The 24273-nt window shown below is 38.3% G+C and overlaps 2 protein-coding genes across 5 annotated transcripts in view; both read right to left on the bottom strand.

Moving 5' to 3' along the window:
- Positions 1-2399: 2399 nt before the first annotated feature.
- LOC113130018 (kazrin-A-like) lies at positions 2400-6237 on the bottom strand. The gene is made up of 8 exons (XM_026306304.1): positions 6207-6237; positions 5365-5555; positions 5152-5270; positions 4491-4722; positions 4132-4233; positions 3555-3721; positions 3278-3374; positions 2400-2824 (listed from the first exon to the last, which is right to left on the bottom strand). Exons 1-8 carry the CDS (start codon positions 6235-6237, stop codon positions 2663-2665), a joined length of 1101 nt encoding a protein of 366 aa, XP_026162089.1. The 3' UTR covers positions 2400-2662.
- A 379-nt stretch (positions 6238-6616) lies between these two features.
- kaznb (kazrin, periplakin interacting protein b) overlaps positions 6617-24273 on the bottom strand; it is an 89812-nt gene continuing 72155 nt past the window's right edge. Inside the window, exons 1-7 of one of the 4 annotated variants that reach the window (XM_026306181.1) lie at positions 23251-23375; positions 13238-13429; positions 11835-11971; positions 11005-11175; positions 9269-9449; positions 8971-9104; positions 6617-8187 (exon numbers count right to left, since the gene is read on the bottom strand). In XM_026306181.1, coding sequence (XP_026161966.1) covers positions 8017-8187; positions 8971-9104; positions 9269-9449; positions 11005-11175; positions 11835-11971; positions 13238-13429; positions 23251-23281 — 1017 coding nt within the window. In that variant the 5' untranslated portion in view covers positions 23282-23375 and the 3' untranslated portion in view covers positions 6617-8016. Of the gene's footprint in view, positions 8188-8942; positions 9105-9268; positions 9450-11004; positions 11176-11834; positions 11972-13237; positions 13430-23250; positions 23376-24273 lie in introns of those variants that run through there. The other 3 variants (XM_026306178.1, XM_026306179.2, XM_026306180.2) reach the window with 3 other exon arrangements.

Genomic DNA, 24273 nt, shown 5'->3' with positions numbered 1-24273 from the left:
CTCCCGTGGTTGTAAAGAGTGTCTGTGACCTGCTTCCCCTTGGTCCTAGCGCTGCTCAAGTAAACTTCCTCTTGGGACGATTTGTGGGCACAACCACAAACTGATTAAATGAAACAAACCGAAAAATAAAACAACACGATTAATGTCCTGGTTAAGCTTAGAATTGCTCTTGTTGTTGTTGTTGTTGTAGTTGTTGTTTTTGTTATTGTTGCTGTAACAAAATGTTATTTCAGGTCACATTTTAGATATTCTATTGGCTCTCACAAGGAAAACAGACAATCCTCAAAATAAGTTTTAATTGAATTTTAGAATAGTTGCCAATTCACTTAAATTAAACTGTATGTTTGAAGTGTTGTGTGGAAAAAGAAACAGACTTTTGTGAACATGTTTGAACACACGAAATGAAAAAAACAAAACAATGCATGAACCTGGGAATAAAAAATGTTCTTGGGCAATAGGAAGGACTCGAATGAAAATTTTAACATCAACATTTGAATGACTACTGGCCAAACCGCATCATCAGTTGAAAAAGATCGGAGAAACTTCAGTCTCAGTCATAAAGTGCACATGTGGTGAAGTGAGACAAAGAAGCTTCTCAACACTGCCAGTTATTTTTGCTTGTTACATGGATCAATGGAAATGTGCAGCATAATCAACTGCTGCACTTGTAGTCTATCTTTCTTTTTCTGATATCAAACAGCAGCTTTACTGAAGGAGCAGCATTCACTTCTTCAGTCCTCTGATTGAAAGGAGAAATTTACTCAAAATAAATTCACAAAAAACAGTGCTGTTCCCTCTTTACCAAAACTAAGGCTCTTATCTATCTATCTATCTATCTATCTATCTATCTATCTATCTATCTATCTATCTATCTATCTATCTATCTATCTATCTATCTATCTATCTATCTATCTATCTATCTATCTATCTGTCTGTCTGTCTGTCTGTGATGTGAATGTGTGTCAGGCTCATTTTGCACACACAGTTAATCTAAAATTGAAAAGAGAAAAAAAATGACTAAACCTAAGGGCAACAAAATGCAAACACAATATTGTTATGCATTATTCAATTTATATGCAAATTGGATTCAATAAACAAATGTGAAATCTGGTAAAATTTTGAGCATATATATTTTAAAAAGCACTCTACTCTGCATTAGAAATACACATATATCTCTTCAAAGGAAGGACAGCACTGTGGGTCTTAGTGGATAGAGTTTTTTCATTCTTAAACTGGGAATGAACATAGATAATTAATTTGTTCAGAACAATACAGTAGACAGTAAATTCACCTGTTACGCTGGCATACACGAGAAGCTCTGACAGTTGAATAAAGAGAGTGAGTAAATGTCATATTAATCATGTGTTAAAAGTGAACGCCCCTTCCCTGGTGTCTCTGTACAGGTTTGAACTGGCCTGATCTTCCCGCTTAAACAGTATTGCTTTTGGTGACTGAAGGACACGCCCAGAAAGAGGCAGACAAACCTGTTTTCTGCTCTTTGTATTAACCTCAGGCTTTCAGCTCTACACAGTGTTGCTCTAAGTCACATTTCATATGAGTTGTCATGCTCAGGAATGTAAATTTTATACATTAGTCTTTTATAAAACATGATCCAACTGTACAAAATATAGCATTACATTCTCTCCATTGATTTCATAATAGAAGTAACAGCATTGCCTTTTTACAGTTTGTCAGTTATGTTTGTCACTCTCAAGCCCCAACAACATTCAGCATTAATTTTTTATCTATATATCCCCTCGGATGATTTTTGTATGTACATTTTTTTTTAAATCTACGTTTACATTCAAATAAAAACCAAAATAATTTTTAACACTGAGAAGACAAATTGTACCAGTTTTCAAAAGCACGGTAGTTTCTTTGAAGATCGTCTTGTTCTTGCTAAAATATGTTGTTTGATAAAAAAAAAAAAAAAAGAAGAATAGTGACAAATTAATCCCCCCTACATGTCCAAAGTTTATATATTTTAACGTTGTTTTAGATTCAGTCAACTATCTCTAGCTAATTGTAATGACAAACAGCCTAGAGCATGGGTGCAGGACAGAAACCAGCCAACCGCAAACTCAGGCCAGCATGTCACATATTTGTAGAGCTGCTGCCATGACACAGTTCAGGTCTCTTTAGAAGATTAACATGTGAAAGCTTTTTATAATGATTTTTTTCATACCTCATGCATGATTCCCACTTACGTATGAGAATAAACTGACCTATTGACACATAACAGTTCTGTTAAAGATAATATAAATATGAGCCATTTTTTATGTAAGGCATCAAAGGAGAACAATTGTACTATTGTAATTCTGTTATTCTTCTGTTCTTCTCATTTATGTTATCACAATGATTTCCATTAAACCTATAATATAAACTCATTCATAAATTTAATTAAAAAAACAATATTTAATATCACAATATTTTCCCCCTTCTTTATTTTTACACATGCTCTATAAGATCAAATACTTTCAAAATATGCTTTTGGCAGAGAGTTTTCTCCCAATATGTTGGGCAAAATAGTATCACATTATTAAATCCCTTTAAGACAATTTAAAAGTCCAGTGATGCTGAGTGTAGGTCTCTCTCAGTAGTAAACAACTATGATACAATAACAATGTAAACAATGATAAAGATTTCAATGGCTGAGTTCAGTTCAGACATTGGTGATTTCAACACTCTTGTAGGTGTGCATTGGGCTGCCTTTGGTTCGGGGAACAGCCTGCACTCTTGCCTCTCTGGGCAGAGAGCTGCAGCTGCCATGAAAGCCCAGGCTTCGCTCCACAGACTGGCTGTTTGCACGCAACCTCAGTGGGCTCTGGGAAAATGAAAAGGCATGATCAATATATATGTTCTCATATTTCTGGTGAATGTGATGTTGAAAAAGTGACATTTACCTTTCAATATGATTTTCTCACATTAGTAAATGAAGTCATCCACTAATAACTGTCAAACATTGTCATCCTGAAGGGTTTAATATGCTGACCATGTACTATCAGTGTCCTTGGTGTAAGTCCAGCTGGAGGCATTTGGTGCATGTCAACCCCCATCTCCCTTCCCTCATTCCCTGCCATCTCTATCTAATACAGGCAAAACTGGCAGAAAAATACTTACAAATTACTGTCTGTAACTGTTCAACTACTTCTCATAGGGACCTACCTGAGAGGCCATTTGTTGGTAAAAATTGGTGCAAATGTATTTTGCAAGGTGTACAACGACTTTCTGCAAATAAGTGTGATACATTACATAATATTGTAAAATGACACAATACCTTGCCCGCTCTTCTCATAGACACCCTCTCTTCAGCACATCGATTAACAGCCACAGGTGAAGAAGAACCAATAACCTCACTGCCCTGCTCTGCGTTGCTGTAAACACACAATGTTTATTAATTTCTTGGTTAGTCACATGTTTATTCTCATATTTCTTAACCCTATGGTCCTGTGCTAACCTCTGATGTTAATATATATGTTAATAGGGTAATACATAATTATGTGAGTGTAATTAAGGCTATGTATATAACTTTTAAAGAGGTGTTTTTAATCTACCTGTGAGGGACAGCGAGTGATTTCATCTCTTCATACAGGTGCCGGTGCAGCATGTGTTTGTTGCTGGGGATGCCCAGGGCTTTGGCCATGGCGTCTGTGTCGAAGGACAGGTCCAGAGCCATCACAGCTCCATGAATCCCTTTACCCTGAAGATTGTCAGTGAACTCCTACAGAGCAAGGCACAGAAGACAGCACACACTGTACTTATGTGTACAGTATAGCTTGGAAAAGTGATTTTATTCCTGCCAAAATCATATTGATACAAATGTTAATTTTTTAACAAAATTTAAAGCCACATTTAAAGGCACAACAGTCTTAATTAAGCCTTTAAAAACTAAAACATTTGACCCTGGATGCAGTAATAGATTTTATTTATATACTGAAAACTAAATGAATAGTAATATATTTCTGATTGTGCATCCAGAAAATATCCTATTACATTTCATTGTCTAGCACCAACAAAACTATTATTATTTTTGAGGGAACCCTATAGACTCACACAGTCTGGTACCTGGTTTCAATCTTCCCTAGAAAACGCTTCAGCAAAGGGAAATGCCATCACTGACCTCCCACTCACCTTGAGGTCTATGTCTCTGATCCACTTCATTACTCTGTGACATGTCCAAACAATGGGGTCCCGGTCTTGGTGCTCACATTTTAATCGCCGTGCCTGCAGGGCCTGTGAAAACACAACAGACAGATAGCTGCACTAACGTGGCAGGAGCCATGGAAAACACAGAGAGAGGTCAGGGAGGGATGAGTGTCTGTTGAGACAATGCAGCACTAAGAGCTTCTGTGTGCCACAAGCAATGGTAGATAACGCAAATCACATGCAGTTCTGACAGTCAATCTGAGTAAAGCTTTATGCAAAGCAGTAAGGAACAACTGCTGAAAAAAAGCACATTAGTCTACATGTAATACACTCTAAAGCCTCACCTCTTTATCAAAGCTGAGCATCTGTAGCAGCTGGATTGCCAGAAGTATGCTGGTCTGGTGGAACGAGTCACTGATATTGAGGAATCTTTCCAGGTCTCTGCGGCTCAGAGAGTTCAGCACACGTCCGTCCACTAGGTGAGTCTGGAAACTTTGGGAGTACTGAGGCAGTCCCACGTCACTGAGCCATGATGTGGCAACCCAGTGATGGTCCATTTCAGATGCTTTTGATAGTCTAGATGATAAGATGCCAACAATCAGCAGTGGTAGAAGTATGCAGACCCACAAAGACAGATAAAGGTAGCAATATTACAAATTAAAAAATATACTTAAAATTATATATTTCAAATAAACCTCAACCAATGTATTCATAATGCAGAAACATGCCACGTGTGAGTGCTATACTACCATATATACCGTATGGTTTGTTGATTTACTGATGCATTCATGTGTAAGAGGGACTTTGGAATTCCAGTTGGACAAGGTGGATCTAATTTTAACCATTTTATATAATGTTGGATAGTTTACTACAATAAATCATATTTTAAAATATCATCAAAACGGTCAATACTCAAGAACATGTACCTTAAAATTTGAATTATTAATTTTACTTGAGTAAGTGTATTTAGTTACATTTTTTAATGTGTTGTAAACTGATGCTCACCCGTGATCTCCTTCAGCTCTTCTGTAATCCTCAATGGCCAGTCTTAGTTTCCTGCGATGAATGGGGTTACTGATGCCCAGACCCAGCTCTAAATCCTCATCCGTCAGGCCTAACAGCACCTAAGGATCAGAAATACAAACATTTATCAAACCTGAATCCAACTGCTCAAAACTAACCCACTCAGCTAAATAACCACTTGTACCGAAGCCGTACCTTACCACTCTTGACGTTTTCAGAGCAGGCTCGGATGTACATGGGCATTCCCATGACAACCTCCAGCCAGGCTTGGACTGCACCTGCTCTCCACAGCGACATGCATGTGTTTCGTGTGAGCTCTGCCTGCTGGAGGCGGTCCAGCTGCTCCTCTCCATCAGACAGGCTTTGCTGTGTGAGGCTGTCAGAGTCTGGATTGTTCAGGAGAAGTTATGGTGTGGCATACAGGAGGGGTTCAGGGTCAGAGGGATATGAAAATTTAAAAGAAAATTCTCATCTGTAGACAATTTGACAAATCACATTAAAAGTTTTTTTTTTTTTTTTTTTGTACCTTCAACTATAAGCCTAATATTTTGTGTGTGTAACAGCAACAATTTGAATGCTACACTATAATATTTGGATGTATCATATGTATCAGCCACAGCACTCTGTCCTGTTTACTAAAATTAATAAAGCCGGTGGTATCAGTCATTTGGATGAAGATGAGCTTTGACCATTTTTGATATAAAACGATTTAATATTGCACTATATAACCACTAGATGGAGCTAGAATGTTTCAAAGGAACTACACCGCTGTGTCTCTGAATGAACTGTACTGTATATCATATAACTGCTAACAAAGTAAACAATGCTATACAACTAGGTGCATATTAATCTGAAACCTACAAACAGTAAATTTTGGGTTTTGGTCAGTTTTTAAATTACAGTAACAATGTTTAGTAGAGGCGTTAAAACACGTCAATAACTATATGATGATTATGAGTTGACTTAGGACCATTAGGATAATGTATAAGAGACACAGGGATTATTCATAAAACATCATGCTCCTGCCCATTACCCACCTATTTCAACGACAGGAAAACACTGATTCATACTGAACCAACAAGTCCAGGATGAACTCTGTGTGTTTACCTTATTCATCCCCACATGCTGTCAAAAATGCTGCATGCAAAGTCCATTATCTTTGAAAAGAGTTTCCACAAAAAAAAAAAAAAGAGAAAAAAAAGAAAGAAACCTGATTTTTTCCAATGGACCTAAATGATATGAATAATCCCCACAGTGTAGAAACAGACAGCTGGTAATCACAGATGAGGAGTTACTCACTGGCAGGAGAGATTTGCCATTAGAAATGGCAGGAGGAGAGGGAGAGACATGTTAGACTGAGACACAAGAACAGGATTACTCATGGAACAGAAAACTGCCGCATAGGATGTGTTCAGTTACTAGTTTTATTTTTAAAATAAGACTTCATTTCAATTATAGTTCATTTTGAAAATGCTAAAACCTCCTCAACATCTGGCTGCAACAGCTGCAGCAGATAAATATTTGAAGTAACCTCTTGTTTCTTTTTTAAATAAAATACTTCAATAGATTTAATCTTTTATGCAACATCTTCTAAATTACAAAGCATTTAACAGAGAATTATTAGAGCCACATTTGCAAGAAATGAGGAGGGATTCCAGACAAAGCAAAACAAAAAAACAAAAAAAACAAACAAACAAACAAAAAAAAAACTTAAAGAAAGGGGCCGTGCATTTATAATGCAAGGAAAGATAACTTGGTAAAAGGCAACACAGGAGCAACACATGATTGTGGAGATTATTAATTTGATTGGCAATGAATGGACATTTTATCAAAGCAACACAGAGGGATCATGCAGGTGTTTAATGCACATTCCTTCGTCTCATGTTGGCACGTTAGATAGCACTTAGTAAGAAATGAGTCAGACGTAAACAATGTTACAAGACTAGTGCTAACAGTGACAGAATGGTTCACAGATTTTTCTAAAAGGAGTGTTTAACCTTTGGCACTTGCACATGGTTGCAACAGCAGAGAAGAGGTGTGACTGAGTATGCATTACTGTTCATTTTATCATATCTTTTGTTTGTGTAGTGAAGACTATGCACTTAGAATTTTTGCTAAAAACTTATCTAAAATCCTCACTGGTCAGTCAATGAATTATGTTAACTGAGAATATCATTTTTAGAATAAAATGTATGAGGAGGCTTTCACAAAAAAACTGCCTCTCAAACAAAAAACTAGTTTTTATATCAAGCAATCTGAAACAACAGAATTTGGCCAATTAAACACGGAAAGTTCAATTTCTTTAAAGTCAATCACCTAATTTCCCTTCTTTTGTAAAAAAGAAATGGGACACGAAAGTTTGGGAATAAGAAGAAAATTAGAAATTGATGTTGCAAAGCATGAAAAAAAAGCAACTTTAAAGTAATAAAAGCCAAATGACATTTACAGTATAAACACTAGTTTCACAATAACTCCTATTTACAAATAAACAGCAGTCCTTCAAGTCTCCAGTTATAAAAAACAAAAACATTAAGACATCTGGAAGATAATACAGCATAAACATGTCTACACATAATAATAACCCCATGTACTGTATATATTTATATGCATGTAAACATATATACATATGCATACATGTACATCTATAAATATATATCTAATTTACAAACATACAATTTGAGAGTAATATACTGTACAGTTATGGGCTATAGCAGTCTCTTTTAGGGCTTTTCTTTTAAAATTGAGCATCCCCAAACACACAGACACACACATTTAAAGCCAGCTGGATACTCACACATTTTCAAACATTAACACACAGGCACGCTCAACACACACACACACTCAGCATCACCAGTCGGCATCCTCCTCTATGTAATAATCAGGGGTGGCTGTACCATCAAACAGGCCAGGGTCCAGTGACTTGCGCTGCTTGCCTCGAGCAAACACCCGTGACAGGGATCCCAGAGTCATCTTCTCCTTCTTCTTCTTACGCTTCTGGTCCTCCAAGTCCTCCATGGACTGAACCAGGCACATGAGACAGGAAGCTTAAGTTAGTCCTTGCATATATTTTTGAGAGAAAACAAGAGTTTGACATTTTTGGAATTACGCTTGTTTGCGTTCTTGCTGATAGTTATATTTCCACCACTCTCATGTCTACAGCAAAAACTAAAACTGCAGAAATAGGGGGAAACAGCAAGCTCCATCCAGGCTGAGGTGCCAAAATACGCCTACTAGCACTTCTAAAGCTAACAAACATGGTATAGCTTCTTTTCATTCCTACAAAAACCATGGTGTAAAAAAATACATGTGTGGTTTAAGGGGGTTTTCATGGCTTGCGCAGTGACTGGGTCTCTGCTGGTTGCCAACCCACACCATACCATGTCATTTTTACACTTTAGTTTATAGACAGATTAAGCAAATAATATATAACAGGTAAATTTAGGAGCTTAAGATATACTTTAGAGATACTTTAGACCCCATAGATTTTGACACTTTTCAACAGAACCAGAAAAGCCGTTTCCCCTGTTTCAAGTTTTTACACTAAACTGATCAGCTGCTGGCCATAGCGTCATACAACTACAGATGTATCATCCTCCAATTCAGCAAGACAGCAAATACACAATGTCAAACTACTGCTTTGAAGGGAGTCAAATGCTATGCAATACCATCACCACCACCAAGCAGGCAGGCTGACAGGCAGGACAGAGGAACAGACACACAAAGAAGACAAAGAGAAAGGAGGTACTTATAGAAAAGTGTGGAGGTGTGATTACTTGGTCGAGGGGGCCAGGCAGCTCTTACATTGCAGAGGGAGTGGGTCCGGTGACGAGGTGAGTTGATATCACTGGGTGTGGACGAGCGGTCCCCATCAGCCGCCGAGGCATCAGAGATGACAGAGGGTTGGCGAGAATGGCAGGGGCTAATCCTGACCACAGCTGAAGGTGCCACGCACACATATTTACACACACACACATATAACCATACACATTGAAAAATTCCCACAGTTAGTATGAGAGACCTCTAGGAAACCAGCGTTAGTCTGTTGAAGCAACACCAAGCAGCATGGACACTGGGAGCTAATGCAGATAAGACAGCCTACCTTGTCTGTCTGTGGTGTGTCCATGGTAGAGGGTTTGTTGGCTCTGACGGATTGCGGCTGTGAGTGGCAGGTCAGCCTGCATCACCCATTCTTGACTGCCATTTACCACTGGCTCTGTTGGCATGGCCAGTGAATGGCGCTTTGGTACGTCTTTCGTCAGGGTTGCCAGAGACTGCTTTGCCTGGGAAATGTGACAAACAGAAAAGAACAGAGAGTAAAATACATCAAGTTTTAGATTTATTTTGACTATACTTTTTCTGTGTCGCAAGAGAAAAGAATTTATGAATATACTCGTTAGTGGTGGGCACAATTAAGGCTGTAAAAATTATTTTTATGCCACTGAAAAAATAATGCTCTACAAATAAAGGCATGGATCACCTTAATGTCAGACATTGCCTAGTATGGATATATGGTCACTAGGCTTGGCAAAAACTGAGGTACTAATTCAGTGAAGGTGATTTATTTTTGACTGTATTTGATCCAGGTCATTTAAGGTTTCCCATCTAATCCCACATAAGCACTGAATACATGCGTGAACGTGTGAATTAACACACAAATGTGCATACTTCAACTAAGTAAGAGGAAAAGGCTGGCATTATTTTTATTTCCTTATATTCTGCAAATCCCATAAAAAAACAAAATCAACAATGAAGTGCTCTTATGAACAAATATTGCCTGAGTAGCCAAGTCATTATATTTCCTATTCATCAAGTCCACAGAGCACTGTATCTGTTCACAAACTATTGAAAACATATCAGTGAGACATATTATTGCGTTGTAAATTGTCCTTTCATTATAGTGAACATGGACACTGCACTGTGGTTTAATTTAATCCCACATACACTGTCCTGTCCTGCTGCTCTAAATTATCACTAGAGTACCGACTGAGCACTTGTACTAATTTCTGGTGCTAACAACATATTCTCAATAAACAATTTGAGTAATGTTTGCAAAAAAACAAACCAAAACAAAACAAAAAAACACTATATTTCTGTTTTTTTTAAGAGTTGTATCTTCAGCAGGAATGAACTGGGTTAGGATGTCAGAAAGTGCACTAATATTGGTTTTGGTCTTTTCAAGGGATATGTTGTCAACAAGAAAAATATTGAATAACAGGAGCTTTACCCACTGAAGTTAGTCAACAACAAATATTGTACTTCAATATCTTACAAATTGTCCATTTCTGTGCCAGAACTACAAAACTCAGTGTTTTCCACAGGATTTTTAAATTCGTTACTGCATTCATTTAGTAGTAGATGAAACAGATGTAAACAATAAGATTAAAAGCGGAGATGGGAAGACAGCCAAATTATATATTTGTGGCTAGACAGTGATGCAGCTTTGGCACCGATGTGCCGACAATTCTGATCTGTGATGCAGCTTGATGTGAGGATCTGTAGGTGGCTGTGACCTGCTGAGGGAGGTGGATTAATGACACACAGACTGACAACAGTACCTCCAGGGGACCAACACAGCAACACAGAAAAAAGGCAAGAAATTCTTCTTTCTCAGCCCCGCGAAAGAGTTAATGCTTTGATGGAGGGAACGGATGAGGATATATACCAGAGCGGCTTACCACATGTGTTTGAATTGATACAAATACACCAACAGGATTGCAAACCCACACCTTGTTTGCATTAATGCCAAACATACCAGATAATGATTTTTTGTTTACAGAACTGTGCTTGAGTTCATTTAGTAAAGTTGTGACTGTATCTGTGTGCAGGCTGACTCACCATGGTGAGCTCAGCCTCCAGTTCTTTGATCCTGTTCTCCTTCATGTCCATCTGAGAGCGCAGGATGTTGGCCTGCTCCGTGGCTTCTTTGGTCTGCCTCCTCAGATCCCACTTCTCCCTCTCTAACATGTCCTTCTCTTTTGCCAGGACCTTCACCGCATCTTCACTCTCCTGAAAAAAAAAAAACACACACACACACAAACATGTGGTTAATCCCAGCCAACCTCACTTTAAAAGATCAGTGGAGCTGCATTTTTGAGTCAAGAAGCATATCACTGTTACATTCAGTGTCATATTCTATTTCAAAGGATGGGGATGCAATGACAGAATGAGACAATTTATTTTAGTGACAGAAGTAACAGACCGTTGCAGGAGGACTGGTTCCAAATTTCAAGGTATAGCCTGACTGATATTGGAGTTTTGAGGCAGACATTAATGTCAATTTAAATGATCTGATTACAATGTATTGGCTGCTAGTCTTTTGTCCACATCGCAGATATCAATACCATAATTATTCTGCACTGATATACAGTATGTAGACATTGAGCAAAGGATTTATAAGCTACCGCAATGCAGCTGTACATGACTGTTGGGACATATTATGCCTTAATAGACAGTACATGTTAACAGTTACAACTCCTACAATGAAGACACATTTTACATAACTACAAAAGGTGTGTTACTATATTGTCATTCATAATCTGTTTATACACCTGCTTCCAAACAAACTCTGAATTACTTCAAACCTGTTTTTGGCATTATTATTTATTAGTCACACGCAGTATATCTGCAGTAAAGTAATACTCATAAATCAGCTGGAGCGGTGTTACCTTTCGGTGCTGGTCGTAGTTGCGTATAAATTCTCGCAGCTGCTCTTCTCTGCTCTCCAGGGTTGCGTACAGCTGCTGCATCTGGCTCACCAAGTCCGCCTTCTCCACTTTAAGACGTTTACGGTCAGCTTTCATAGCTGCAACACAGACACTTTTACACACTGTGAACCACATACATGTGCATATCAAGGAAAACTGTTTGCTATCAGACAGAACTAAATATTTTCAGCCTCTAAGACAGAAAGAAAGCATTGCAGTTGCAGCAGGGAAGCACCAGGTGACACTGTGCCTTTTTTTTTAATGCGGAGCTGCAGCTGTTTTTTTTTTTTTTTTTTTTTTTTGTATTATTCTTCAGACAGAAATGGCCCAGAGAAAATGATGTAATCATCTCAAAAGAAAAGCAGCAACAGTGGCACTTATTCATTCATACATGAAACAGTTTCAGCTGGCATGCGGAGACTCCGTTGGCTCATTCCCGAGAAGACCGAGTGAATGTTATTTCTTTCAACTGCTCACAGAGGCAACTCAACAGTGATGCAACTGGTTGAGATCATTGTGGGCGAAAATAATAACAATGCTCTCCTGAGAGTCTGTGCACAACAGAAAAGCAAGACTGTACTTTTCATAACTGCACATGCGTCACTCAGGAAGCATTCCTGCTGTCAAAATTCAGCCGTTTCATATTTTATCCTCAACATCCAAACCTGTTTTGCAGTAGTTACAAACACAGTTTACAAGCTTGCAGTTTACCACCTTCAACTCTTTGAAGACAGAACTATGCAAATCAGTAGTGTGCTTAACTAAACAAACTACAATTGCCTTTTCAGTATTGCGTAATGTTTTTTACTCCTCTCCCTGAGATGGGTGTTGTTGAGTTGCATAACAGTGGGATTTGCTTTCATAGAAAAAACAAACAAACAATTTAATGCAACATAATCTGCATTGCATTCCAGTCTCCATTGATACCATTCATTTTTTTCCTGTAGAGCGGCTATTGCATGACTGAGGTATGATAATTAAAATGAGGTGAATGTGGAGTCGACTTGGCTGCTCATCAGGGGCAACACCCAATTCTGAGAATTGAAAAGTTGTTTAACAGAGACCGAATAGACAAATGCAAGAATATTTATTTTTTTTATCTAAAGGATTTGCATCCTTCATACAAAGGGTAAAAAATAAAAATACATTAATGTGAGTGTATGGACTGTCATGAAACATTTAATTGAGCTAATTACTGGGAGATGAGGGGAAAAAGCTTTTCTCAGGATGAACATTGTTTGTTGCATTTCTTTGTTGTTTCGTGTAATTTTAAAAGACTAAATCTTCCAACTAAAGGCTTGCACAGCTGTATTTGATGCTGGTGGATCATGTTGGCTGACAATATGCCTATAGTGGCTCCTGACCTTGTAAGGCTTCCTTGGCACGGTCCAGCTCCTGCTCCTTGTCACCCAGCTGCACACGAAGCTCGGTGGCTGAGAGAACATTGGCAGAGCAGCCTCCCTGTGTCTCCTCTAGGTCCTTACTCAACATGTCCTTCATTTGCCTCAGCAGGTGGTACTCCTCTTGCAGCTGGGCTACCTCCTCATGCAGCAACACTGAAGGGAGATCAGACCGAAGATGGGATTTAGCACAGGACTGAGTGTTAGATTATGAAATCAGAAGAAAGACATAAGTAGGTGAGAGAAAAAAATCAGAAAGTAAAAAACAATGGAATGTATAGAATATGGAGGTGTAGAGCAGCAGGATATGAAGGAAGTAATAATAAATAGTTGGAATTAAAGAGATTATGTGACTATGCTGCTTATGATAAAATACAGGCTTAAATCAACACATCAAACCCCCACAAGACTCACAGCTCTCCCTCAGCTAGAGCTGCAGGTGTTTTAAAAAATTCAGATAAAGGCTGAGTGACAGACTTAGGACTGGAACTGGTGAAGGTAGTGGGTAAGTGAGAGACAGGAGTCTGATAAGGCTTAATAAAATATCAGCAACACACGCTTGAGACGTGTTCCACAGTGCTGTGTCTTCCATCCGCTGTGAAATGCCTCCCAACCCTTGGGGAAAACAAGCAAGCAAACAGAAGCAGGAAACTACGGAGAAGACACTGTGAACTGGAGAATTAGGGAGTAGGAGCTGGTGGAGTATTAAAAAAAAGATGTGAAGAGTTCACAATTCAGCTCAGCAAGGTAAAACCATACTAGCAACAGAGGAACGCTAAATCAAAAAGAGTTACACTTCACAATTAACAGTAGAATGGCTGTTACAGAAGAATGCACACTTTGCACAAGTAAAAATGATACATACAAGTAGCAAAAACATTTAATTATAAAATAATTTAAATTGATTAAAATTCTGACAAAACCAGTGATTTGGAGCTAACAACTTGAAATTTGGGATATTGTAATTTTGTTAAAACGCACACATATGTCTAAATACCATTTATTGTTAGCATGTGAATCAATCCAATAGGTCCAAAGTGGTGGACCTGTTGTCCCTAGAACACTGCTGCTAGCACAACAGAAGCAGAGTGTGTCTTTCATTTTATGCAGATCCCTATACGTCTCTATGTGCAGTAAAACTATGGAATTATTCATGATCAGTGTATATGCATATGGAGAAATATGTACTGTATGTGTGTGTCCGTGTGAGACTAAGTGGGAAAAAGAGAGAAGGTCTCTGCAGGCCTGCAGCCAGACAGTGTGAGGCTGCAGCAACTCTGATAAGGGAGGAAGGGAGAGTCCATCAGTCTCTGTCGACTTGGGACTATGAAACATAACGGGCAGCTCAGTGCTGCATGTGACAAAAAGAGTTTGTTTCCCTGGAAGAGCACGGCTGCCTTGCAACCTAAATCCACTTATTCATCTGTTTACCTACAGGCTCTCCTATATTTGATGCGGCGACTCCAGCTGCTGCTTTTGATGCCACTGAATAGAAATGAGCTTTTTTTTTTTTTTTGAGGTGCCTTGTTTCGCCCGACTTCCTCAGCTCAGAACAGACTGTTTAAATTATCATCTGTCTTTGCTGTGATTTGCTTTTCTGGCTAGCTGTCAACACAGTGAGCACAGTAATTGTTTTGCAGTTGAGTAATTCTCAAATGAGTCAGTTTGCACCTTTTCCACTTCTTACTCTTTAAATATTTTAGTAGCAGAGTGTTTGATATCATCACAAATTCAACATTGGCTGCTATATTTAGTCTAGTTTAAGTTAATCAAATCAAGTAAAAAGCTATGCTAAAATTGTGTGTTCATGAATATTTATGATGGATTTAGTGAGAAATGTGTGTAACTTCAAGAGAAAGTCACAAATCCAATTTTTCATTATTTCTGCCCCTTTACGAATAATACACACAGTTGCAGGCAAAAGCATGCACAATCCCACTCACAAGTTTTCCTCTTTTAGGTTTACTCCCTCACACTTGAGGTGAAATCACGGCAAAGAAAATGTTTCAAAAACTTCCAGTCTTCCCTGAATATTTGGCCATTTCACATCTAGAAAATGGGTGACGGGACACAGACAGCAAAGCTGCTTCACTGTTTGAGCTGAAGCAGCTTCAAGGGCACTGACAAACAGGTAGGCAGGCAATTTACCTTCACATACAGTGTTACATTGCGATCTAAAAAGCAATTTAAAGTGACAGGAGTCATATACCATACACAGTCTATATTCTGTTATCATTTGGGCTCTTTTAGTCTCAGCTCTGACTTGTGAGTGGTTGTGCACTAAGCTTGGCCAAGCTATTAGAGTCCTCCAACAGACGAAAAGAAGCCCACTCTTCTTCTACAGAGCAGTGGCCCATTCAATTAACTTCTCATTCAAACTTCACATTAGAGTGTCCATCAAAGCCAGGCAGGACCAGGGCATCATTCCTCGCCTTTTCTCTTGCAGAGCAGAGCTGTTACAAGCTAGCACACGTAGTTGAGGAGAAAGATCGTAGTAATTAGGCTTGAGAGAAAGGCACCATTCTCTGCTTGGAAAGGTGAATTGAGGGCTGAAAATGTGTGGATTGGTGGTCAAAGACCTGAACTAGTCTCCTATGAACCGTATGCAGGATTAAACAGCTCTACATGAATGATCTAAGATGCTTAATGTGAGTTTTGTTAGAATACAGAGTTTGAATGAGTAGCTTATTTAAAGTCATGGCACTTGTTGCAGAAATCCATTCTATTTGCAATGCATTTGCAAACTGACTATTCTGAGTGCTTCCACATTCAAACCCTGTCTTGATTGGCTCCCATCATTAAACAATTACTTTCAAATCAGGCAATTTTACAGCAAGTGAGCTGACAAACTCCTGCAAAGCTGCACATACAGCAGAGCTGCCTAATACTACTTCCAAGTGTTTTGACTTTTTTAGTATTAATTCAGCATATACCCTTGGTATTTATTATTAAATATTAGTAGTGAAAATATATTCATCCCCATCCCCAAGTCCAAGGTGATGTCTTTTCACATGTATTGCTTTTCTAAATATCAGTTCAATAATTTAAACTTTTGACTATTTTTCTGTTTATCAACTAACTGATAATGTTTTCAGCTTTAAATAGTTTAATTAAATTCCTTCAGCAGAAGGAGCATATTTCTTTCTTTTGTAGAACAATGTCATCCAATGACCTTACTGTGAACATTTTTTTCAAGGACTATTTATTAGAAAATAAGCAGAGACAACACTGGACAGTGAGCTCTCTGGGTTATTCTATTGGTATGTGAGTACAAAAGTGTTTTATTTTAAAATAATGTTCATAATAGGCTACATGAAAGCAAAACAATGAAAATAGGATGGGACATTTGAGAAAGGTGTCAAAAATCTCTGCAGTGACAGCAGCCAACCGTTCTGCCCTGCGGATTTATGACATGCATGGATGTCACTTTTTCACCTCAGTCTCCCTGACAGTTCAGATCTATGTAATTTTAGTTAGTACAGTGGTTCGCTCAGCCATTCCTGTCCAAGACAAGGCCAGAGGCGATGATACTGCCTTTTCCTCTCCTCTAATCTCTCAGGTACAGAATGATGGTTGGATAACAAGGCCATACATTATTACATGACTTTGCTACAGCATGTAGACAAAGAGCACTGTCACACATAATGATCCCTTCGAAGAAATATTCCTGAAGGAAAACTGTGAAAAACCAAATCATCTTAATGCTGTTTTGGTGGACAATGGGGGAGTCAGGAGCATCAAAAATAAACAACTATCCTCCCTTTAGTTGGGTAATGCAATTTCCCCATTGTGGGACTAATAATGGTAAATATCTTAACTTGATCAAAACACAGCCTTTTGGAAACATAATTCACCTCTTTGCTTACATTACAATTTCTTTAAAGGTCACATTTTTCTTGCAGCACAACTGATCCTGTGAATGACAGTTCAAGGTCAGAGAGCAGGGCTTTTCAAGCTGTTTTAACAGCTTTAGCTTCCATCTAACGGTATGCTGAAAAGACACATCTGAAGCTATGACTGTACTAACTGCATTTAAAGTACTGTTGTGCACAGAAGACAATATCGTTAAAGCTTCTACAATCTCCATTAAACCATATAACAATTGTTGCACACCATATAAACTGCAAACTGCAGAGATTTTCTTCCAGAAGACTGGTACTGAACAATACTCCATCAACATGTTTAGTTATGCAGTATTTAAATTAATCTTTGACAGTTTCAAAAGCCAGGCTTTGATTTGAAATAAAGCCAGAAGTTTTTGTTTTTGCAAACTTTGCACTGTTTTTTTCTACCCTTCTGGTTCCTAAGGTATTGGAACCAACAGCTATAATATGCTATTGATAAGGTGGTGGTGGGGAGCTAAAGGAGGAAAATAGTAATGGCTTTCTACAGAAAGTGCTGAGAGATTTTCTCCTGGTACATTGCAGGAGGCGCAGCTAACACAGCAGAACATCAAAGCAGCTTCATTTAATGGCACATTTCTAACACAAATTACTATGCAGGGCAAAATTTAATCGGTAAACATAAGGACACCTATATCAAAGTTTCTTTAAACAAAACTGTAAGCAACATGACAAATGTTCACATGGGATGCAGCAACAAAAGACCAACACAACAAAAGGTCCCCTGTAAATTGCTGATATGAGCAGAGCTGTTTCAAACAACCAGGAAAGTCTTTAAAATGTTTCATCAAAGCCTCCTAATAAGCAATTTTTCATAAGCTCCTCTTATTGATAAGGTTTACATAGAATGAACACCTATTTCCCAGGACAGTGTCCTGCTCAGAGGCCTCCTGCAAAATGGGAAACATTACGTAAGTGTGTACCTGCAATGCAGGTGACTGTTAGCCTCCCTGAGGGGTAGTGAGCTAGCGCTGTGTCTCTGTAACTCCTTGTGTGCTAAATAATATTTTTATTCCTATGACACAATGTCTCATCCTTCTGGGTTTTGTACCTTGGTGAATAATTTCCACTGGAACATACTGCTCTGCAAAATAATACAAACTCAAAGCATAAATACAAGGACACATTGATTATTTGACACTGCTGTGTAATGCTGTGTAATCTGTTGGACTGTCACACCTTTGCCAGAATTGGTATCATCATCACCAATAAATGAATCAAACAAATAAGTGCTAAAGCTAATCAGGGTTAAAGTTAAAAGTTTAATTTAATTAGTCAAGTGCAAACAATTAAGAAACTGAGAGGAGATTGCAGAAATGAAAAGCCAATTAATTTCACTCCAAAGTCCTGTGTTTGCTACTGCACAGTTCCAAAATGGACACCAGAAGGCAAACAGACGCTTTGGCATATATGTTATATTATTTAGTTATGAACGCGAACACACGCACACACACACACTCATCATTATAATAGTCTATGCAGGGAAGTTGTTGCTACTGGATTACTTGATTTGTGTGCATGTGTTTTTGTATGTTTGTGTGTGTGTGTGTGTGTGTGTGTGTGTGTGCTCACAGCTGGCTATTTTTGCACTGTGTTATGAGAGGAGCATATGTCTGCTGAGCTCTGGCTACACTAATTACAGTATAAAGATCTTGTGAGATTGCCCTAGGAGAAGACAGCTGTCTGCCTCAGCTCTTGATTAACATCATCATGCAGGTACTGTAACACAGCAGTCCTGACAGGCAGGAAAAATAAACTTTGGAGGGACTTAAATAAACCTTGCAAGTACTGAGTGTGTGATAAGCCTCATCTTATAACTAATTTTCACTGCTGTAGAGAGCTTCCTTACATGACACCGTCACAAGACAATTATTTTTCTCAGGAGAGAATGTGTTTCATATAATACAAATAGCATTTTTCAGTGCAAACCATCTATTTTAAGGTATGCCCTTATAACTCACATCTTGTTTTTGTTTTCGATCCTGTGAGCTGCATGACTCTAGATATGGCCTGTCAATGAATGGCATGCCATGAAGAATTTTCTGTTTGCGTACTATTTTAGTGTATGACAGCTTATAAAAATCAAAATAATAAATAAATATAAGTAAAGTAAATAGCAAATGACATTTATCTCAGCCTCACTTGATGTTTGTATTTATTGCTAATTAGCAAACACTTTCATGCTGACACAATTAACATAGAATGGATGCAGTATATAGCTGCCTAAAAGTATGTTAGTATTACCACTGTGACTCATTTTTCATCCTAGCTTTAGCATTTAGCTTAAACCAGTGCTGTGCATATAGTAAGTACAGCCTCACTGAGCTGCGAGCATAGCTGTGGAGTCTTGTCTTGTTACAAAATCAGAAAGCAAAGCTGGCACGAAAACAGACATGATGTTTGTACAACTAGTCCAAATTTTGTGAAAATGTGTACAAGAGCTCATATTGGAAAAATGTCTGTGTTGAGCTGTCCTGAAAAAAGACATCCTACGATCTCTCAACACTGTTTGCAACATAAGACAAAAGGACAGCCCTAGCAGCTTTTAAAGATTTAGAAAAGAATAGCATCAATCCAAATCTGACAAAAAGACAGAGAGGAGGGCAGAAATTAGAAAAGAAGACCAGGACTAAGAGGCTTCACAAATAAACACACTAATTCTGTCAAAAGATCCCTGCTGAGTCTCAAATCACAGGGACGCTGAGTGGGTGGCAGAGGTAGGCTGCAATTATTAGTCTGTTTTAAATCATTGCAAGGACTATTTTTAGCATCTTCATTGTTAATTTGTACTATAGGCACAGGAGGAACTTAAGCAGTAATGGATCAGAGGTTATCTAGAGGCGAATTTGACATGATTAAGCTACAAATATTGGTAAAAGCAGTGACAAGGCTCTATTTCCTCTACAGGGAGATCGACAAGGACCAGGAGCAAACACCTAATTCCTGATGCCTTGACACACTAAGACTCCAAGCACTGTGCCCTCTGCATCCTGAAAAGGCCCTGCACATAAGGGTCAGGTCCATTTCCCACTCACAGTATTACACTTCCTCTCCATAATAGATATGGGCATAAAATATGCATGTTCCTTGCTCTTACAGCTACCTGACCACAGTATTCACCAACTAATGACAAGCATAAAGGTCTGTTTCAGGACCTTTATGAAACTGAAACATATCTGATCATTTTAATCCAAATGATACTTCATATACTATACTAGAAAACAGATGTTTATGTGGTCGAAGTGTGTGTGCCTGGGTCTCTGGAGCAGCTCAGAAAAGAAAACAGCAAACATGGAGTTCTGCATATTGTTTGTATGCATTTAGATTTTTGTTGACGATTGTATATATCTGCATGTGTTAAAGTGTACCCGTGGACAGTGGATCTGTGTACACAGTATACAGCATCCACTGGGAACAGCGTCCACTAATTTATTGCTTGTGAGTTTACATTACAACTGAGGTCAGTGCGAGGATGCCAAGTGCAGATAGCTGTAATTGATTCACACGTTTATTATGTGCAGATTAGGCACACTGCCAGTGATGTGCCACCGGAAGACCACTGAGCACTCTATTCCTAATACTGCTGTCAAGAGCTGCATTTTAGAAAACATAGCCTCAATGTCACTTGACATCTGTGTGATTCACTGTGTATGGATTTCATTTACATTAAGTGAGTCAGTCAGTAATTAAGAAAATTAACCTGGCTGAATTGGTCACTGTGTAATATGTGTCTGAGTGCAGGACGGTGACACATTTATTTATGTGGTACTTTGTGAAATCGTACTACAGATGTTTCTCTTGACAGCAAGGTGTAAGTCTGTATTTAGTTAAAAGGAACAATTAAAACATTTTAGGAAATGCACTTATTCACTTTCTTGCCAAATTAGATAAAAAGCAATATACCACTTTTAGGTCCATGTGGTAAATATGTAGCTGATGTTAGCTTAGCTTAGCATAAAGCTTGAATAAATGTTATTATTATTATTGCTGTTGTTATAATTATTATTACAAATATTAGAAGTAATAAATTACAAATGAAATGAAATACTGATCTTTGAAGGTGTTACTAGGGAGAATTTGTCATCCTTGGACAAAGCCAGGCTACTGATTTCTCTTCTTTCAAGATTTAAGGCTAGCTGACTGTGAGCTTTCTCACAGTTGAAAGTTGAACTATTGCATTAATGATATGCAATGTGTTTGATGTTAAATCCCTGTATAAAAACACTGAAATTAGCCCTTAGTATCAACATAATACTGACTGACCAGAATGATGAGCAATAATGTCAAGTCAACCTATAATGTCAACCACCTTTTATAAGTCACAAAAGAACAAGATGACACTTATTTTGAATCTTTAGCGAGCCCCAAACATCTATCAAGAACCACAGGATGTGATCTGTGGAGAAATGTACCCAATTTAAAACACAACCTCCCTCATGTCCTGGGGAATGGCAAAACAATTCCACAAATCGCATGTAGCATCTGCTTTGCAACTGCTGCTGAAGCCTATGTGCATTAAACTTTAAAAACCTGACTGTGGAGTTTAAAAAATATAAAATATGGAAAAAAAAAATTGCTCTGAACTCATTATTATTCAGTGAGACAATTGAAACAATAATAAAAGAAGTACATCTCACACTGAGTCTAAAGAGAAATGATGCTAAAATAACAAAACAAAAACAATTATGCTCTATATGAAGCTGTGCCACATTATCTCTTAATCAAGGACTGTGTGGAATGTGATGTTGACAGTGGTGGTACTGTACCACCTGTCTGCTGCAGTGCAATCAGTCATATCATTGACTTCTGCAATTTTAATGCGCTAACTACATGATTCAAAGTATAGCACATGAACCACAAATGACACAAGTGGGATCAAACTCATTTCCATTCATAGGCCACACAAATCTATACAAATAAGCAGGTACACACACATACATCTAAAACATCAAAAAACCTTTTTGATGCCGGAGCAAAGAACAAAGATACTTTCTCCAATTCAGAACCTCTTGGGCTTCTAATTAATTCAAATTACTATAGCATCTCTTATCTTCAATTAAACGTAATGCATCTTCACTTACTGAATAATATGTCTGTGTCCTACATTACTACAAACACTAATGTGAATATTATAGTCCCTCAGTATTTTTTACTCAGATTATGCAGGCTTTAGTATGTCCGCAGAACTACACTCTTTAATGCTGAACAAAATATGGTCAAATACCACTTCATGTACAATACAATAAGATTATCAGACTGCCATGTATTCCACATGAACATGTCATATCTAGGTCACCATGTTCTTCTCAAGTAAAAAAATAAATACAAATGGTATATGGAACAGATTTGAATAAATCAGCATTTAGAGAAGAAGGGTGTGCCAAAGAATAGATGTACAAAAATAAATAATGTAAAACATCTGAAATAATGTTGCTACTGTATTCACTGTGGCTGAAGATGTATGCACTACGTTTCACAAACTGATTAAATATCTTGAATAAAAAATCTTAACATGCAAAATAACTTGTAATTATAAATGTAGTGACTATGAAATACATGATATCCAAAAAAACCAGAAAATGCCTTAGATATTTTTTATTTATTGGCTATTTTGCATAATGTTGGGTGGTTCAATTAACAAACAGTGAGTTATTCTTATAAACTGATTGTATGTTTTGAATAAAAAAAAATCTTAACCTATATCTGTAGCAGTCATAGAAATGTAATAGTGTACTAAAGAAAGATTTACCTAAGGAGCAACTAACTCAGCATAACATTTAAGTACAAGACTGTGCAGTGAGCACAGTACCTCAGGGAAATGTTCTGTACTTTCCACCACGGCATACTCTACCATATGTGTCACAAATTGTTTCCAAACATGGGGAGTCTCAGTAATGAAGCGGTTTGGTTGTGACATTTCAAAGTCCTCTCATACAATCAATGTGAATAATCACACACAAACACACACAAACTTTAACCACTCTCACACACAAGTCCCAGTCAGTTTTATAGCCCATATTATCCCTATATCACACACAAACAACACCATTCCTCCCCAGTCTATCTATCACTCACCGGCCTTCCCCTCTTCCTTCTCGGACCTCATGTCCTTACCGGCACAGGCTCCACTTGGCTCCACTGTCAACTGTGGTCTGAGCTCTCATAGCAGGTGAAAAAAAAAAAAAGAGAACGCACGTACAGGCTAGTGCACACACTATGCAACACACAATGCGCAACCACAGGCAGCCACTCCCAGCCCTGCTCGCTAAGGTTCCACCCAGGCAGGTTACTAGGAAGTCGTCCCCTGAGAGAAACTCGGCTACATTTCCTGCTCCATTTCTCTTTCTTTCCTATGAAAGCACCTCTTTTTCTCTCCCACTTTCAGTGTACCTGTTGTGACACACCCAGAGGCAGATAGGACAACTTTCACCCCACACCCACTCCTGCTTTTCATTTTTCTTTCCCCATAGTGTACAATCAAGGAGGAGGGGGAGGGGAATTCAAACGGCACCTCAGGCCTCAGGTAATGAACCAGGTGACTCAGTGGAGCTCTCACTCCACCTGATGGCTGAGAGCTGGCAGAGGACAGCATGTGCAATTGAATTCACCAGCTAAACAGAGAACAATACACCGCTCTGTATGGAGGCAATACACTCCCTCTGAGCACAGAAATGCCTTTGTAGCATACATGAGTTTACATTGCTCATCTTCCTGATAGTCAATGTGTATTCTGGTCAGAGGAGGTAGCATGGTAAACTCTGAAAAAAATATGTGAGTGTAAACTTCAATATAAACTCCTCAAAAAATAGATCACAACAGCGGTGAAGTGATATGAAGCCCATGCTTCCATCCAAACCGCCTTAGTGCTACACAATAAGATTGGATTATTACTCTCAGCTCTCACATGTTATCATTAACCCTGCAGGGATTTTTCCATCGACTGCCAGTGCTGAATAAGGGCAGTATATCTCATGTTAGATGAGAACTTGCATTTGTGTATACAGAGTAAATAAGGTTAAGGCTGGTCCACCTTGCCTCTCAGGGCTCTTTAGGCCTGAAACCCTAAGGCAGATACAGACAGGTGGTTTGAGAAAAACA

This window comes from Mastacembelus armatus, chromosome 5, assembly GCF_900324485.2.
Source record: "Mastacembelus armatus chromosome 5, fMasArm1.2, whole genome shotgun sequence".
In the NCBI taxonomy this organism is placed as follows: Eukaryota; Metazoa; Chordata; class Actinopteri; order Synbranchiformes; family Mastacembelidae; genus Mastacembelus; species Mastacembelus armatus.
This window is presented reverse-complemented; position numbering and strand designations above follow the sequence as displayed.